Source organism: Aquarana catesbeiana, linkage group LG11, assembly GCF_042186555.1.
Source record: "Aquarana catesbeiana isolate 2022-GZ linkage group LG11, ASM4218655v1, whole genome shotgun sequence".
NCBI classification, from domain to species: Eukaryota; Metazoa; Chordata; class Amphibia; order Anura; family Ranidae; genus Aquarana; species Aquarana catesbeiana.
Genome location: NC_133334.1, coordinates 112,547,511 through 112,567,056, shown reverse-complemented (window position 1 = coordinate 112,567,056; position 19,546 = coordinate 112,547,511). Strand labels below are relative to the sequence as shown.

The 19,546-nt window shown below is 44.9% G+C and overlaps 1 protein-coding gene across 2 annotated transcripts in view; it reads right to left on the bottom strand.

Moving 5' to 3' along the window:
- Nucleotides 1-19,546, bottom strand: part of SLC25A45 (solute carrier family 25 member 45) — a 74,333-nt gene that overhangs the window by 12,806 nt on the left and 41,981 nt on the right. The window contains exon 4 of one of the 2 annotated variants that reach the window (XM_073604897.1): nucleotides 7,393-7,575. The exons of the other annotated variant lie outside the window; for it this stretch is intronic. Coding sequence (XP_073460998.1) covers nucleotides 7,393-7,575 — 183 coding nt within the window. The remainder of the gene's footprint in view (nucleotides 1-7,392; nucleotides 7,576-19,546) is intronic. 2 annotated transcript variants of the gene reach the window in all.

The following is a 19,546-nucleotide window of genomic DNA, read 5'->3' as shown; positions in this document are numbered from 1 at the left end:
GTTGTATGCGACAATGGCACCAACCTTCTCTCCACCCTCCGACAGGGACACTTGACCCATGTTTGGCACATGTCCTGAATTTGGTGGTGAAGCGGTTCTTGAGCAGGTACCCAGGTATACAAGTTCTACTGAGGTAGGCCAGAAAAGTCTGTGGTCATTTCCACAGGTCATACAATGACATTCAAAGGGAATGCAACCTGCCCAACAACCACCTCATTTGTGACATGCTCACCAGGTGGAACTCAAAGCTGGCAATGCTGCAGTGGCTGCACACACAGCAGAAGGCCATCAATGAGTATCTGTGCGAGTATGACACCAGGACAGGGTCAGGGGAGCTTGGCTTCTTTTTGCCACGCCAGTGGCTACTACACAAGGATGCATGCACTGTCTTGTCACCATTCGAGGAGGCCACAAGGATGGTGAGCAGTGACAATGCATGCATCAGTGACACTATCCCTTTAGTCTTCCTGCTGGAGCACACACTTCGTGGAATCATGGACAGGGCACTTGAGGCAGAACAGTGGGAGGAAGAGCAGCACTTCCTTTCCTCTCAAGGCCCCCTTTATCCAGATAGCATTCCTGCGGGCCCACTAAAAACACAGGAAAAAGAGGAGGAGGATTGTGTCAGTATGGATGTAGAGGATAGTACTCAGCAGCAGTCTTCAAGGGATGGTTTTCAGTCCCCAGAAACTCAAGGAGTTGTACGTGGCTGGGAGGAGGTAGTTACAGATAATGTGATCCTTAGTGACCCAGAGGATTCAGAATCAAATGCCTCTGCAAACCTACGCTGCATGACCTCCCTGATTCTGCAAAGCCTGCGAAAGGACCCTAGGTTTTGTGGTATCAGGGAGAGGGATCATTACTGGCTGGCAACCCTTCCTGATCCACGTTACAAGGGCAAAGTTGCAGAACGCATCCTGCCTTCACAGAGGGAGCAGAGGATGAAACATCTTCAGGAGGCCTTGAAGAAAGGTTAGTATAACACATTTCCAGACCCTGGGAGGTTACCATTTCCTGGTGCTGGACAACATGTTGCTGAGGCTTCGTTCAGTCAGAGGAAGAGCGGTGGAGAAGGTGGCCAGCTGACTGATGCCCTTAAACAATTTTTCAGTCCTCAGTGCCAAGGTCTGATCGGTTCAAGCAACCATCGCCAGTGTCTGCATTTTATGGTGCAGGAATATCTAGGGGCAACCGCAGACTTGGAGACCTTTCCAACAGAGCATCCACTGGGTTACTGGGTCTTAAGGATGCACTACTGACCAGAACTTGCTCAATTTGTAATTGAGCTACTGGCCTGTCCTACATCCAGCGTGCTTTCTGAACGTACATTCAGTGCTGCTGGAGGGTTTGTAACGATTTTAAGAGTGCACCTGTCAGCAGACTCTGTTGATAGGCTCACATTCATAAAAATGAATCAGTCTTGGATCAGCAGCTATCAAGCACCTGATGCTGATGTAACTGATTGAATTTGCTATGGATCTGGGATCCCTTGAAGACTGCCTATGCTGACTATCCCATTCCTTCTCAATCTTGATGATGCTAGCTTCCAACAATTTTTTGGTTTAGGGCACCACCACCAACAGGGGCATGTAATTACAATTTTTGATATCATATTTCACAGCAGGGCCGTTCCTGCACTCAACAAGAGTATCTGTGAGGGGTTACAGTGTTGTGGCACCACCACCACCAACCAAGGCCCAATTTTTCTGCCCCTGTTTAACAGGGGCATGTAATTACAATTTTTGATACAATATTTCAACACAGGGCCCATTCCTGCGCCCAACAAGAGTAATTGTGAGGGCTTACAGTGTTCTGGTGCCACCACCACCACCCAAGGCCCAATTTTTCTGCCCCTGTTTAACAGGGGCATGTAATTACAATTTTTGATATAATATTTCAACACAGGGCCCATTCCTGCGCCCAGCAAGAGTAACTGAGGGCTTACAGTGTTCTGGAGCCATCAAAATGAAAGGCCCAATTTTTCTGCCCCTGTTTAACGGGGCCATGTAATTAAAATTTTTGATATATTTCACAGCAGGGCCCATTCCTGCCCCCAACAAGAGTAACTGTGAGGGGTTACAGTTGCAGAAAAACACCTAAGGCCCAGTTTTTCTGCAGAGTATATAGGGCAGGCCGTATAGTATATATACTGCTGTTCAGAGTATATAGCTCCTGGGGGCCTGGGGAACCCCCACGCCATTTTTTACAATTTTTTGGTGCGGGGGTTCTCTATAATATACATACCAGACCTAAAGGGCCTGGTATGGATTTTGGGGGGGCATCCACACCATTTTTTTTGTTGGTATTTTTAATCTATATTGCCGGGATCCGACAATACATTACAGCCGCAAGCAGTTTTGAATTACATTTTTTCCTTTTTCCTTTTGCTGTGGTACTGTTATAAACATGGGAAAGATGCGCTACTTTATAGGCATACATAGGACGTCCCCCAAGCACGATATATAAAAGGAATATTTAATTTTTATTATTTCACTTTAAGCATTATTAAAATCACTGCTCCTGAAAAAACGTCCGTTTTTAAAACTTTTTTTTGCATTGATACATATGCCCTGGGACAGGACCCGGGTCCCCAAAACACTTTTTATGGCAATAACTTGCATATAAGCCTTCAAAATGAGCATTTCTGATTTTTCGCGTTCGCGTCCCATAGACTTTAACGGTGTTCGCACAAATTTTTTGCGTGTTCACATGTTCTGCTGCGAACAGAACAGGTGGGTGTTCAGCTCATCCCTACATATCACACATCAGTTTTTGTTTAGCATCCAAAAACAAATACTTTGTGCGTTAGAATCTAATAACATTATTGATGAAGGGTTCTGTTACCTGAAAGAAAGTTGAAAACTGGAGCAGACAGAATCTGGAACAGCTGCGCATAGTAACCAATCAGCTTCTATCTTTAATTTGCTCTGATAAGTTTAGAAAATAAAAGGTAGAAGCTGAAAAGTTGCCATGCACAGCTGCTCCAGATTCTGTCTGTTTCAGTCTTGGTAAATTCTCCTGACTGTTTTTGGATAGATCAATATAAACTGATATTTCATGTCTTCTATTTATCTATATGCATTCCAATGAGACTGTATAAGGTGCATGCACTATTTTTTGTAAAGCAGCACACCACAAATGTGTTACTGTGCATTACTGTGCACTGCAATACACATCCATTGGCAAGGTGCTGTGGGATACCATTAAGAATGAATGACACCACAACGCACAGGCATGCAAAACACGTTGCTGCAGCTCAACAGTGTGAGCCCAGCCTAAAGTTTCGGCTTTTCTACATCTGTAGGTCATCAGGTGCAGAGTTTCCACGGTATTTTGTCTTGTGATTAATATATATGCACTTGGCTCTTTTTAACTTACCTCCCAACTTCTAAATTTGACAAAGAGGAACATTTTTTAAAGGTGAAGAATGTTGCGTGTGTAGTGCACTGCAGCCACAAGTGGGTATGACCTACTAAAACATGGTTGTGGCCATATGGGTGCACACAGTCTACTTAAAGAACTTCTTCAGGAGTATATAATATACTAAGAGTGGTGCTCAGCAGTCAGTGTACAGAGTGTAGTGATCATCAATATGAAATGTAAAACAAAGTTTATTGCGTAGGGCTCAGAAGTATAACACACAGGGTGCAGGGGTCAGAAATGTGTATGCACAAAATGCAATTCCCCTGCAAGCCCATATCCCCCATAACAGATCTTCCCCATCCAGTACAGATTTACCCCCCTCCAGCTCTAAACCCTCCTTTGCACAGACCCCCCCAGCGTTTTCTTAGTACAGACCCCTCCAATACAGACAACCCCCCAAAAGACACCCCCCAGCTCCTTTTTCATACAGACCTCCCTCTCCCTACAGCACAGACCTCTCTTCCAGTATAGATCCCTGCCCTCCGCACCAGTATAGACCCCCTCCAGTACAGACTTCCCCTCTACCAGTACAAACCTGCTCCCTCCCCAACAGTACAGACCCTCTTTCAAACCACCGTATTTTCCCAGCACCTGCACTGACGTGCTTGCTGTATAAATATGATTATAATTGCGCACACACATCGGATCACATGAATGGAGGATGGTGTACACACCTCCACTGGAGCTTAGCAGCCAGTAAACAATAGCTCTGGGACCATGTTTACCCACTTGGTTCTGATGTTAACAGTACAGGCTCCCATTCATGTCTACATTTTAATAGCATAGAATCTGTTTGTATTTGTGACCACTGTTTGTCCCTGCTACAGTTCTGTATTTTAGGCTATGTGGATGGGTGGTGTTATGACACTTATAGTTGGGATGTCTGGCTGTTATGTAATTTTCTTAAAATAGTATGTTTATGGCAGGCATATGACGTCATTAAAGACGTATGTCAGAGACAATTTTTTGCTCACTGATTGGTGGATGGTTCTTTAAATAAATTTGTTTTCTTTCTTTGTCACATGCCTGATGAAGGGGTCCTGCAAGGCTCTGAAATGTTGTTTCTGAAAATATGATGTGATCGCTGAATAAAGCTTTGGACCAATCTTGGAGATCCTTGGTGTGCTGGTGAAATACTTTCTGCTTCTGCAAACCAGACCTCCTCCCCTCTCTACCAGTACAGACTCCCCCTCAAGTACAGATCCCCACCCTCCCCGACAGTATAGACTTCCTCCCTCCCCAACCGTACAGACCCTCCCTAAAATACAGATCCCTTTCCTCCCCTACAGTACTGACCTGCTCCCTCCCCACCTGTACAAACTCCCCCTCAGTACAGCCCCCCTCCCTTATCACCAGTACAGACCTCCTCCCTCCCCAACAGTACAAACCCCCTCCTCTAGTACAGCCCCTCACTCCACACTTACACCAGAGCACACACACCCTTCCAGTACAGACCCCCTCCACAGATCCCCCAGTACAGGCCCTTCTCTCCCCACCAGTACAGAACATCTCTCCTGCACAGAGCTCCTCCTCGCTAGTACAAACCCCCATGCCTCCCTACTGATACAGACCCTCCCTCTAGTACAGACCCCTTCCCTCCCTACCAGAACAGACCACCCCCCATTCTCCAGTACAGACTATCTCCTTCCAATACACACCCTTTCCCCACTCCAATACACCCCCCCTCCCTCCCCACCACTACAAATGCACCCACCAGGACAGACTCCTCTCCTTTCCACCAGTAGAGACCCTTTCTCTCCTCACCAGTATAGACCCCTGCAACAGAACCCACTGTCATTGTGTGCATTGGAGGGGGCTGTGGGCTGGCTTCCTACCCACAGACTATGGCCCAGTAGAGAACGGGAGATTTGGAGGGATATTTGCTGTCTCCCACCACCAGGAGAAGACGCCACCTCCAGACATTTGTGTCCGCGGTCGCCAGTTCATCGGAATGGGGTGAATGCGGTATCTGGGGCCAGGCTCGTGGATCAGTTTCCGGCTACTTAAACCTATTGGCCCGGCTGGACTAAATATTTACTTTTTTCCACAAACAATGTACTTTTAGCTGATAAAGCCATATACAAGGTGGTGATATGCCCAAAGCGTGGGGCTACGAGACTTGGGGACAAAATTAAGTTGGGAGAATGTAATGATGTTCCTATATAAGTTGCATCCCTTCTCCCCATCCTCCCCCTCTTGTTATTGTGTTTAAGTATGTTATGTCATGGCGCGTAGACAAAAGGTGTGGAGACGCATCCCAGCAGGGGATGTGTAAGGAGGGGCTGCCTGCTTGTCATAATCCCTTTATGTATTTCAACAGAACGTAGCTCCTCTTCCCAACGTCCCTAGTGACAAAACAACGTAGAGAGGAGGAGCTACGTTCTGACGACACCGCTGTAGTCAAGGAAGTATACGGGCTTTGTGGAAGCCGGCCGGCTCCTTATCTTTTACTATGCGCATTTTATTAATCTTTCTGTAAGTTACCACTTGTCTCTTTACCTGAATAAATGTTTACGGATTTACACTATGTGGAGTTTTCTTGTTTTTTTGGTATAATACTGCCACAATATCGATCCTGTCTGCTGACTACTTCCACTGATGCTTTGGAGTCCAGTGCTTGCCAGGGAGATCCTGGGCTGGGGTTACAGCCATCTGCCCAGTGTGGACCCCTGTAATAAGGGACCATCGTTTTCTGGTAAGCGGCAGTATTTTTTAGTGGTGGAGGAGATTCATATATTGCACATATCACTCCACTGTGGACCCTCACTATATATCACTGTGGACTTACCTTCACTATTGGATTTTCTGATATTTCATTTTTCAATATAGACGTTATTTTTTCACTTACGGATTGATTTTCATTCATGGACTTTTGTTATCTTGATTTTTTTGTCATGTCACAATTTTCATATTTATTTAGTATTTGCACCTGCACATCTGGTGCATAACTTTGATATGTGCCGGTAGATGCACCTTGGTTTCATTTTTGGATGTTTATCTGCATCATTAATTTATGTTATGGGTTGCATGTCACTTATACCTTAAATTTTTGCTCATCATTTTGCACTATTCATTGATTAGCGCGATTTTTTGCTCTCTTTAACCGTAAAAAAAAGCGTCGCCTATGGAGAATTTTAGGTACCGTAGTTTGTCGCCATTCCACGAGTGTGTGCATTTATAAAGCGTGACATGTTTGGTATCTGTTTACTCGGCGTAACATCATCTTTCACATTATACAAAAAAATTGGGATAACTTTACTGTTTGTTTTTTTTTTAATTCATGAAAGTGTCCCTTTTCCCAAAAAGTTGCGTTTAAAACACCGCTGCACAAATACTGTGTGACATAAAATATTGCAACAATCGCCATTTTATTCTCTAGATTCCCTGCTAAAAAATATATATATAATGTTTGGGGGCTCTAAGTAATTTTCTAGCAAAAAATACTGATTTTATCTTGTAAACACCACATTTCAAAAATAGTCTTAGTCATGAAAGGGTTATAATAGTGGTCTGCTACCAGTTTGGATCCAGGAACTACCTAAAGATTCTTTACAAATAACATTTTGAGGGAGTTAGTTATGTTCTTGTGCCCCCCAGTTCACAGTGCTTGGACCTGGCAATAGGTAGTTCAGGAACCAAGATCTGTATTTTGGGATAGAAGGAGCATGTATGTTTGCACCATACTGGGAAATGTTTTGGGGGCAGGTAAACAGACACTGTAAATGTAATTATAAGGTGGACTGGCAATGCTACTTTGCTGCGCATCATTATCCTGTAAGTTTACAATCTCTACAAAGATGTCTAACATTTCAAAAATATAGAGTCATCCTAAATATTAATTTAATATGCAATTAATACTTAAATAAACAAAATCTAAGAAAAAAATCTACAAACTGAGTACCATATATAATACCATAGATGATACAATTTTCAGATGAATGTTTACTTTTAAAATATCTATAAAATTACCTGGACTAGACCTGAGAAGCACCCAGCTACAAACACTTGATGATTTGCTGGTGGATTCTTCCAGTCTTTACTTGTTGTGCCGGTTAAATAGTATAGGGCATTACTATATGATCCAAATAGAAGGGCATTGCTAACTGCCACACTGCCCACTGGAAAACTCATACCTTTAAAAAACCCTAAAACCTAAATGCAAACAAAAATTTACTATGAATAAATATGTTATAATCAGATCCTAAAAAAAAAAAAGAATGGCATTGAACATTGAAGTTGTCCTGAAGCAGATTAATGTGAACGTTTCACCATTAAACTTACTTTTCCTCATTTAGTTCCTTCCCCTCCCCTTTTTACACAACCATATACAATTTTTTTTTTGCACTTATTTATCTCTCTTTTTTTTTTTTTTGTCTTTTCTTTGCTGCATTCTCCCTACCACTTCCTTATTGCTCGCCAATGGTAAGTTGACATCCATACAGGCATGGAATCCCACAATACATCAGCAGCCTGCAGATTTGCAGCCTTCAGGAATGTATGCTGTGGTTATCCCAGGAAGCTGCAGGCAAACCCTAAATACCTGGTGTAAAATATTCTAGCTCCTAACAAGTTTTCTGAACAACATTTTTAAACTACATTTATTCTACAAAATGCTAGCCCCCACTAGGAATATTAAGCTACACTTCCTGTCACCAGAGACACAACACAGATGGAAAGGGCTGGGACAGTGATAATAATGGGGGATTTTAACTACCCGGAAATTGACTGGAGTAATGGCACTGCTGGGACAGTTAAAGGGTAAAAATGTATAAACTTATTACAAGACAATTTTATGGTCCAGTTTATTGAGGCCCTGACTAGGAATGACGCTCTGCTGGATCTGGTAATCTCAAACCATGCAGAGCTTATTACCAATATTCATATAAAAGAGCATCTGGGTAGCAGTGACCATAACATGATTTCATTTAATGTTAGCTGTAATCAACAAACACATACGGTAAGATAAAAACACAACTTTAAGAGAGCAAATTTTCCAAGGATGAGGGCTGCTCTCAAGGACTTAGACTGGGAGGGAATATTGGCATCAATGGACACAGAAAAGAAATGGGAATTCTACAGAGTGACTGTATGTAAACTCACTGCAAAGTATATTCCCATGGGCAATAAGTTTAAAAGGCTAAAAATAAAACCTATGTGGCTCACGGCCAAAGTTTAAATGGCTATAAATAATAAAATAAGAGCTTTTAAAAAATATAAAAAATGAAGGAACGTTATCATTGTTTAAATGTTACAAAGAATATAACAGAAAATGTAAAAAGGAAATCAAGGATGCAAAAATTCAAAACGAACGACAGATTGCAAATGATAGTAGGACAAACCCCCAAAAATTCTTCAAATATATTAATAGTAAAAAGGTTAGGTCTGAGCATGTAGGCCCTTTACAAAATAATCTAGAGTGGGTGACTGGGGACAAAGACAAGGCAAATTTATTAAATACTTTCTTCAGCTCTGTGTATACAAAGGAGCATGGGGGGCTCATGTACATAATGGGGGTGGTATTGACACAGCCCCAAATGATCTACAATGGCTCAAAAGGGATATTGTCCAGAAATATTTAGACAGAATAAAGGTGGATAAAGAACCTGGACCAGATGGCATCCACGCATGGATCCTAAAAGTATTGAGCTCTGTCATTTTAAGGCCATTGTTTCTAATTTTTAGGGACTCATTAATAACTTGAATGGTACCACTTGATTGGCGCGGGGCCAATGTGGTGCCCATATTCAAAAAAGGATCAAAGTCTTTACCAAATAACTATGACCTGTTAGTTTAACTTATATAGTCGGGAAAATACTGGAAAGTTTAATAAGACCACAGACGAGTTCTTGTTGGAAAAAAATATTTTAAGCAACAGACATCATGGATTCATGAAAGACAGAAGTTGTCAAACAAACCTGATTTATTTTTATGAGGAGGTAAGTAAAACCTTGGACAGAGGGGTGGCTGTGGACGTGGTATACCTGGACTTTGCAAAAGCGTTTGACACAGTTCCCCACACACGGCTCATGTGTAAGGTAAAGTCTACAGCCTTGGAAAGATCAGTTTGTAGATGGACAGAAAACTGGCTAAAAAACAGAATTCAGAGAGTAGTGGTTAATGACTCATACTCTGAATGGTCTAAGATTATTAGTGGTGTACCCCAAGGTTCAGTGCTGGGACCCTTACTTTTTAATATCTTTATAAATGATATAGGGTCTGGGATAGGGATGAGCTCGATGTTCGGGTCGAACATAAGTTCGACTAGAACATTGGGTGTTCGCCCGTTCGCCGAACGAACATTATGGGGCGTTCGCAGGAAATTCAAGGGCCCGCGGAGCGCCCCATAATGCACTGCGGTTGCTGTGAACCTGACCTGCATGCTTTGGCCAATCCCAGCGCCCTCTGCTAAGAGAGCCATAATTGGCCAAAGGCAGGGTGCCTTTGGCCAATCATGGCTCAGGGGGAGAAGACTACGCCCCACACTATAAAAGGCTGCCTACACGGCGGCCCCGTTGTTGGCGTGGACAGAGAGATAGCTTGATTTAGATTAAGCAGGCAGGTTATTCAGTTAGGTTAGGTTCAGTTAGGTTATTCAGTTAGTGGCAGTGTAGTTGATATATATACACGGTCAGAGTGTATATATATATATATATATATATATATATATATATATATATATACACTCTGCATCCAGTGTAGCCTATATCTACAGTGCATTCTGTGGTGTACTGTTTCTACTACACTTCTGGTGGTGTACAATACAGTGCAGTCGTAGTATAGTTGCTACTACCTTTCTGGTGGTGTACACAGTACACAATACAGTGCAACCGTAGTGCAGTTGCTACTACTTTTCTGGTGCAGTACACAATACAGTGCAGCCGTAGTGCAGTTGCTACTACTGTTCTGGTGATGTACACAGTACACAATACAGTGCAGTTGCTACTACTGTTCTGGTGGTGTACACAGTATACAATACAGTGCAGCTGTAGTGCAGTTGCTACTACCTTTTTGGTGGTGTACACAGTACACAATACAGTGCAGCCTTAGTGCAGTTACTGCTACTTTTCTGGTAGTGTACACAGTACACAATACAGTGCAGCCGTAGTACAGTTGCTACTACTTTTCTGGTAGTGTACACAGTACACAATATAGTGCAGTCGTAGTACAGTTGTTACTACTGTTCTAGTGGTGTACACAGTACACAATACAGTGCAGCCTTAGTGCAGTTACTACTACTTTTCTAGTGGTGTACACAGTACACAATGCAGTGCAGCCTTAGTGAAGTTGCTACTACTTTTCTGGTGGTGTACACAGTACACAATACAGTGTAGTGTGGTGTTACAAAACAAAATATACATCATGTCTGGAAGGCCACCAAGGAAAAGCAGACCCTCACAGGCCACTAAAAGAGGGCAAGCAGCCTCTGTGTCTACAGTCAACAGTGCTGGTCGTGGACATGGTGCATCCTCTGCAGGTGGCTGTGGGGCACGCTTGTCCTTTTTTTCTGCTGCTGGCCATGTTATTGAGCCAGAACATGCAGAAGAGTTGGTGGAGTGGATAACAAAGCCGTACTCCTCCTCCTCATCCTCTGTCACCCAGGCTCAGAGTAGTTTGCCTTTCAATGCAGCTGCCACAGCGGCCTATTCCACCGGCTCCTTGTCCACAGTCACTCCTTCCGTAGCCCCACCATCATGCACGGAAGAGTACCCCGAACTATTCGACCACAGTGTCGGGTTTATGCTGTTGGAGGATGCGCAGCGATTGGAAGGCTTCGATGTTGGTTCCCAGGTTGAGGAAGGGAGTAACGTGAGCCTAATGAGAGGTAGTGCTCAAGAAGGACAAGAAACTGGCAGTCATGCTCCCCCATCTGCAGCATACTGCCAAGTTTGCTCCAGTGACGAGGATGGTGGGAATGATGAGGTCACTGACCCTACTTGGGTGCCTAATAGAAGAGAGGAGGAGGAGGCGGCACAACTCCAACAAGGCAGGATGTCCTTTAGAAAGCAGCTTAAGGGCAGCCACCCTACTGAATCACACCACAGAGCTCTGCATGTGCAGGGCGCTGCTGACTCCCCGCTGATTTTGAAAAGTTCCTTGGTGTGGGCCTTTTTTGACATGTGTGCAGCAGATCGCACCGTTGCTGTTTGCAACCTATGTCTGAAGTGGATCAAGTGTGGCCAGAACAGCAGCCGCTTGGGCACCACATGCTTGACCAGACATATGCCGACCTCCCTTGCAGTCCGTTGGCAACAGCACTTGAAAGATCCACATCAAAGAAAAAGGCAGACTTGTCCTTGCTCCTCATCTGGGATCTCCAACCCCACTATACCTCCAGTCCTCTCGAAAACCTGCACTGAGAGGAATGAAGGTATAGCAATAGGTGTCCCAAGTACTTGCAGCCAATCTGCTTTTAGTACATCTCCATCAGATTTTAGCAGGCAAATTTCCCTACCCCAATAGCTAAACCGTAAAAAGAAAGTTGGTCGCAGCCATCCACATGCTCAGAGTCTGAATGCTAGCTTGGCCAAATTGCTAGAACTGCAACTGCTGCCTTTTGAGCTGGTAGACTCTGCCCCTTTCGTGAATTTGTGGAATGTGCTGTACCTCAGTGGCAGGTTCCAAAACGTCATTTCTTTTCACAGAAGGCCATTCTGGCTCTCTACCGGCATGTGAAAGGCAATGTTTTGGCCTTGTTGGACAGGGCGGTCCAACAAGGCCAAAACATTGCCTTCCACATGCCGGTAGACTCATGGTCTAGCAGGCATGGGCAGGGACGTTACCTTTCCTTCACGTTGCACTGGGTAACTCTGCTGGCAGCTGGGAAGGATGCAGGACAGGGTTCAGTATTGCTGGAGTTTGTTCTGCCACCATGCCTCCAAAATGCTAGTGGTGATTCTGCCACAGCTCTCTCCTCCACCCCCTCCTCTTCTTCCTCTATGGCCCCTTCTGCAGATTTGTCCTCTGAACCAGCAGTGCTCCGTAAGCGTTCAAGGGCCTAAGCAAGCACTCAGGCAAAAAGATGCCATGCGGTGCTTGAGTTGGTCTGCTTAGGGGACAGGAGCCACACTGGGGCAGAGATTCTGTCAGCTCTGCAGGGGCAGGCTCAGTGGTGGTTGATGCCACGCCAGCTTCAGCCAGGAACGGTTGTATGCGACAATGGCACCAACCTTCTCTCCGCCCTCTGACAGGGACACTTGACCCATGTCCCAGGTTTGGCACACGCCCTGAATTTAGTGGTGCAGCGGTTATTGAGCAGGTACCCAGGCCTACAGGATCTCCTGAGGCAGGCGAGAAAACTCTGTGGTCATTTCCGCTGGTCATACAATGCCAGTGCTCGGCTGGCTGACATTCAAAGGGAATGCAACCTGCCCACCAACCGCCTCATTTGTGACATGCCCACCAGGTGGAACTCAACATTGGCAATGCTGCAGCAGCTGCGCACACAGCAGAGGGCCATCAACGAGTACCTGTGTGAGTATGGCACCAGGACAGGGTCAGGGGAGCTTGGCTTCTTTTCGCCACGCCAGTGGCTACTGATCAAGGATGCATGCACTGTCCTGACACCATTTGAGGAGGCCACAAGGTGAGCAGCGACAATGCATGCATCAGTGATACTGTGCCTCTTGTCTTCCTGTTGGAGAACACGCTTCATGAAATAATGGACAGGGCACTTGAGGCAGAACAGTGGGAGGAAGAGGAGGACTTCCTTACCTCTCAAGGCCCCCTTTATCCAGATAGTATTCCTGCGGGCCTGCCAAACACACAGGAAGAAGAGGAGGAGGAGGAGAATTGTGTCAGCATGAATGTGGAGGATAACACTCAGCAGCAGTCTTCAAGGGATGGTTTTCAGTCCCCAGAAACCAGAGTTGTAAGTGGCTGGTAGGAGGTTGTTACGGATCATGTGATCCTTAGTGACCCAGAGGACTCAGAATCAAATGCCTCTGCAAACTTATGCTGCATGGCCTCCCTGATTCTGCAAAGCCTGCGAAAGGACCCTAGGATTCATGGTATCAAGGAGAGGGATCATTGCTGGCAGGCAACCCTTCTTGATCCACATTACAAGTGTAAGGTTGCAGAACTCATCCTGCCTTTGCAGAGGGAGCAGAGGATGAAACATCTTCAGGAGGCCTTGAAGAAAGGTTTGTGCAATGCATTTCCAGACCATGGAGGTTACAATTTCCTGGTGCTGGACAACGTGTTTAACAGGGGCATGTAATTACAATTTTTGATATAATATTTCACAGCAGGGCCCGTTCCTGCGCCCAACAAGAGTAACTGTGAAGGGTTACAGTGTTGTGGCACCACCACCACCATTACCCAAGGCCCATTTTTTTCTGCCCTTGTTTAACAGGGGCATGTAATTAAAATTTTTTAAATTATATTTCACAGCAGGGCCCATTCCTGCGCCCACCAAGAGTAACTGTGAGGGGTTACAGTGTTGTGTCACCACCACCAAAGGCCCAATTTTTCTGCCCCTGTTTAACAGGGGCATGTAATTACTATTTTTAAAATAGTATTTCACAGCAGGGCCCGTTCCTTCGCACACCAAGAGTAACTGTGAGGGCTTACAGTGTTCTGGTACCACCAACACCTAAGGCCCAATTTTCTGCAGAGTATATAGTGCAGGCCGTATCGTATATATACTTCTGTTCAGAGTATATAGTGCCTGGGGGCCCCCCACGCCATTTTTTTTTTTTTAATTGGGTGCGAGGGTTCCCCTTAATATCCATACCAGACCCAAAGAGCCTGGTAAAAGGCTGGGGGGGGGACCCATGGGGTTTTTCTCAATGATTTTACTCTATATTGTCAGGACCCAACAATACATTACAGCTGCAAGCAGTTTTAAATGACTTTTTTTCCTTTAGAAATGACATTTTGCTGTGGTATTGTTCTAAACACGGGAAAACTATACACACCCCCAGGCATGATGTTTAAAGGAATATTTCATTTTTATTGTTTCACTTTAAGCATTCTTAAAATCACTGCTCCTGAAAAAACTTCCGTTTTTAAAACTTTTTTTTGCATTGATACATGTGCCCTGAGGAAGGACCCGGGTCCCCAAACACTTTTTATGGCAATAACTTGCATATAAGACTTTAAAATTAGCACTTTTGATTTTTCACGTTTGTGCCCCATAGACTTTAACAGTGTTCGCGTGTTTGAACAAACTTTTTGCATGTTCGCATGTTCTGCTGCGAACCGAACCGGGGGTGTTCAGCTCATCCCTAGTCTGGGATTAAAAGTAACATTTCTGTGTTTGCAGATGACACTAAGCTATGCAGTGGAATAATGTCCTTACAGGATGTCTCCAATTTACAAGCCTGCCTCAATGCACTGTCTAATTGGGCAACTAAGTGGCAAATGAAGTTTAATGTTGATACATGTAAACTTATGCACTTGGGGGCTAAGAATATGCATGCATCATACATACTAGCGGGAGTACAACTGGGGGAATCAATGGTGGAGAAGGATCTGGGGGTTTTGGTAGATCATAAGCTCAATAATAGCATACAATGCCAAGCTGCGGTTTCCAGAGCAAAGTCCTTTCTTGTATTAAGAGAGGTATGGACTCCAGAGAGAGAGATATCCTTTTGCCCCTGTACAAATCATTAGTAAGACCTCATCTGGAATATGCAGTTCAGTTTTGGGCACCAGTTCCCAAAAAGGATATCGGGGAACTGGAGAAAGTGCAGAGAAGGGCAACCAAACTGATAAGAGGCATGGAGGAGCCCAGCTATGAGGAAAGAGGAGATTAAGGGGGGATATGATCAACATGTACAAATACATAAGCGGTCCATATCATGAACTTGGTGTTGAGTTATTTATTCACTTTAAGGTCATCACAGAGGACAAGGGGGCACTCTTTACGTCTAGAGGAAAAAATATTTCATCTTTAAATACAGAAAGGTTTCATCACAGTAAGAGCTGTGAAAATGTGGAATAGACTCCCTCCAGAGGTGGTTCTGGCAAGCTCAGTCAATTGCTTTAAAAAGGGCCTGCGGAGAAGTGGAGCCAGATACTATATCACTTCCACAAAATGCGCTAGAATATTTTAATGCTCCAAGAAACGCACTTCCGTGCGGGTTCAGTTCCTACCCTACGCAACAGGTACTACATGCAATGGTACCATAGTCCTAATCCTCAGGCCAAATCTAAAGGGGTATCCATTGCTTTTAACAAATCCTTCACTCCTGAATTCCTAGACTCCTTCATTGATACGGCTGGTCGATTCATTTTTCTTAAACTGAAATTAAATAACTTTCTCTTTACAGTTGCCAACATCTATGTACCTAACGTGGATCAGGCTCGGTTCCTCTCATCCGTTCTCACCAGACTATCCTCATTTGGGGGTCCCTGATTCATCATCAGTGGAGACCTCAACTTTGCCATGTCCCTGTCTGCAGGCACATCCTCGGGTAAGTCTCCTATTTCTTTCTCCACTCTGACACGCATCAAATCCCTACTACACTCATCTCATCTGGTGGATGTTTGGCGGGTCCTGCATCCCACAGGGAGAGATTATAGTAGCTACTCAGCAGCACACAACTCCTATAGGAGAATTGACCACTTCCTGATCTCACAATCCCTGTTAGATACCCCTCTCCAGGCTTCCCTCGGCCACTTACTTTGGTCTGACCATGCCCCGGTATATTTGACCTTAGAGCGCCCCCGGCATCCCGGATTGGTACGCACTGCAGGCTCAATGATAACTTGCTACGGGACTCTGTCTGTATAGCGTACGTCGGCAAAACTATATGGAACTTTATACAACACCACCAAAACAATTCATCTCATTTCCTTTATCCAACACAAAGACCTAAAAGCCTGTCTTCTATCCTTCGACGCCGAAAAGGCGTTCCATAGGGTCAACTGGAGATTTCTCTAACTTTCACTAGAACAATTAGGCTTAGGAACAAATTTTATTTCTAAGGTGATGTCCCTATACTCCGAACCGTCTGCCTCTGTTTCAGTGAATGGCACAGTTTCAGAGCCATTTGATATTTCCAATGGTACTCAGCAGGGCTGCCCCCTCTCTCCTCTACTATTTGTCATCGTTATAGAACATCTAGCATGTGCCATCCGTCAGAATACCTCCATCCAAGGCATTCAAACACCCTACTCCCACCACAAACTGTCGCTTTATGCTGACGACCTCTTAGTTTATATACAACACCCCCACACCTCACTCCCATCCCTTTTCAATGAATTTCGTCGGTTTGGCTCCTTTAGTAATTTTAAACTCAACATAACCAAGACTGAAGCCCTTAATATTTCCTTTCCAACTTCCACGATGTCCTCACTACGATCAACCTTTTCCTTTCAATGGCAGACAACGGGAATATCCTACCTGGGAGTTACCATCCCCTCTAACCTCTTTAAACTATTCTCCCTGAATTGTGTCAGCCTACTCTCCCACATACGGAAGGACCTGGAAGAGTGGGGTGGTTCCTCCTTGCCATGGTTTGGGCGGATTATTACCCTTAAGGTGGATACCCTACCTAAGCTTATATATCTTTTCCAGACCATCCCCATCTTGGTCCCTAAATCCTTCTTTACATCCCTACGTTCTCTCGCTATCAGATTTATGTGGAATCGGGGGTTACCTAGGGTGAAATATAAATTACTTACCCTTCCAAAGCTACAGGGTGGGGCGGGCCTCCCTGATTACGAGACCTATTACAAAACCACTCATGTAGCATGCATCCTGGAATGGTTCCCCCGTCCCTTCCTGAAGGCTTCTGTCGCCATAGAACAGGACTTAATACCCGTAGACCTCCAGGCACTTCTCTGGGGATATAAAACAGATTTTGCTCGTCTGTCCTCCATCTCACTGCTTACACTTGCCTCTCTCAGACTATGGTATAACAGAGGTTTGTGCTCCATCCTGTCCTCTGACCCTTCCCCGCTGTCCTATTTGTTCGATAATCCCGCTTTCCCCCAAGGCATTGGAGCGACAACAATGGGGCCATTTAAACGCCCTGCTTGGCCTCAAGCGTACTCCTTTATACACCCTTCGCAAGGGACGCTGGTTACACAAGCAGGTTCCCATGACTGGCTTACCACCCTCCACCTGTATACCTTCACAAAGCACCTTCATTCTTCATCCCAAATTCATCGCTCCCATACTGAATTTGAGCGATTGTGCTCCCTTTCCCGAAACACCCAGACACCTTCTCTCAACTATATGTAGCGGCCATGATATATGTATAACTTAATGTTGTGTATATATTATCATTTGGCGCCATCTAGCGGCCAAAATATAAAAGGACTGCATCTTTATTTTCTATTACTGTTCAGAAGTTGACATGGAAGTACTTTGTTTGTTTACCTCTGGACATTAACTTGACCTACCCAGAATGCTGATTAACTCCCTTGAATCTTAAGGAACAGACTGCATTGTGGGAAGGTTATAAAAGGGCTGGGAGCGGCCATCTTAGGTCTCTTGGACATGCATGGCCAGCCTGGGAGGATCTGTGTGAGGTCTCTAGCACAGCGCGGCCTACCACCACGGAACAGCGATCCGAGCAGTGGCACTGTGATACACCAGAGAGTTGGACTGACGGCGGGGCAAGACTGGGAAGGAGTCTGAGGAGCCTGACTGAGTCATCTGGGAGTTCCGGAGCGTCTTATAGTGTGGAGGGGAGCAGCGCAGCAGTGCCGGTCGGCCGGAGATAGAGCCCTGAACATCCGAACCGAGTCTTCTGACAACACTGTCCTGGTTGGGTTAGAGGGCTATTGCCCGCAAGTTCCTTGATGCACTTTTATACACACGTCTACACAAGACAGAGTTGCTGGGACCCACAGTCCCACAAGCAGATTCAAGAGGAATTAGTACTGAGTCCCTGGCATCAAAGTTAGTTAAAGGGGTTGTAAAGGTAAAAATTTTTTCACCTTAATGCATTCTATGCATTAAGGTGAAAAAACTTTTGACAGTACCGCCGCCCCCAGGCCCCCCGTTTTACTTACCTGACGCCTCGAATCTTCGCTGCTCGTCCTCGTCATCTTCATTGCAGCTCAGCCTGGTCGCTGATTGGCTGCAGTGGATGGATTGAAAGCAGCGCAGCCATTGGCTCGCGCTGCTGTCAATCACATCCGATGACGCGGCGCGCCGGGGGGCGGGGCCGAGTGATACAGCGAGCGGCTATAGCCGCCGGCTGTATCACGGGAGCGCGCCCGCAAGCACTCACCACCGTGCGAGGGAGCTCGCATTAAGGTGGTAAATGCTTGCGGGGAGGAGCTGAAACAGCCGCCGAGGGACCCCAGAAGACCAGGTTCGGGGCCACTCTGTGCAGAACGAGCTGCACAGTGAAGGCAAGTATAACATGTTTGTTATTTAAAAAAAAAAAAAAATTAACTTTACAACCCCTTTAAGGTGCCACTGCACCGGAGCCTGGTTTTCATCTTTTCAGTATACTTTGATAAAGAGTCATTAACCCTTGGATTACAAAATGATCTTGTTTGCTAGCAGAAGAAAAGAAGATAAAGAAGGACTGTTCAGTAACTTACAATGCCTTAGGTTATTTTAATATATCGGGGCGGTGTGATATTAAAGGAGGGAGCTCTCTAGTTTTGTATTATACTTAATCAAGCTAACATTTGATTTAGTATAGCCCTAAAGCGCTCAGGAAATAGGACAACGCTCATAGTGAGATACATTCACTTTGACGGTTATCCTATTTACTTTGTTATACCTCTCATATATTACTTCAGACATTGTATACCTGTACTATATATTTTTGTATTCTAAAGTTTAGTTGACTGTCAGACTATGTTGGTTTGACAGTACAACCCTTGTAGTAACCCCGCTTTAAAAAAAAAGGTAATTACAGTAAACAAAGATTTACTTAAGTATAACTGTGTGAGTGTGATTTCTTTTGTATCACCAATCAACTGGAGATCAAGGCCAAGACAAACAGGTATACTATATTGTGCACTGTGAAATTGCTTTAAAGTTTTGTTGTGACCACTAGAGATGAGCTTCGTGTTCGAGTCGAACCCATGTTCGACTCGAACATCGTCTGTTCGCCCGTTCGCCGAATTGCGAAAGATATGGGCCGTTCGCACCAAATTCGTGTGGCGCGTCACGGCCCATAATTCACTGCGGCATCGCAGTGCATTGCCG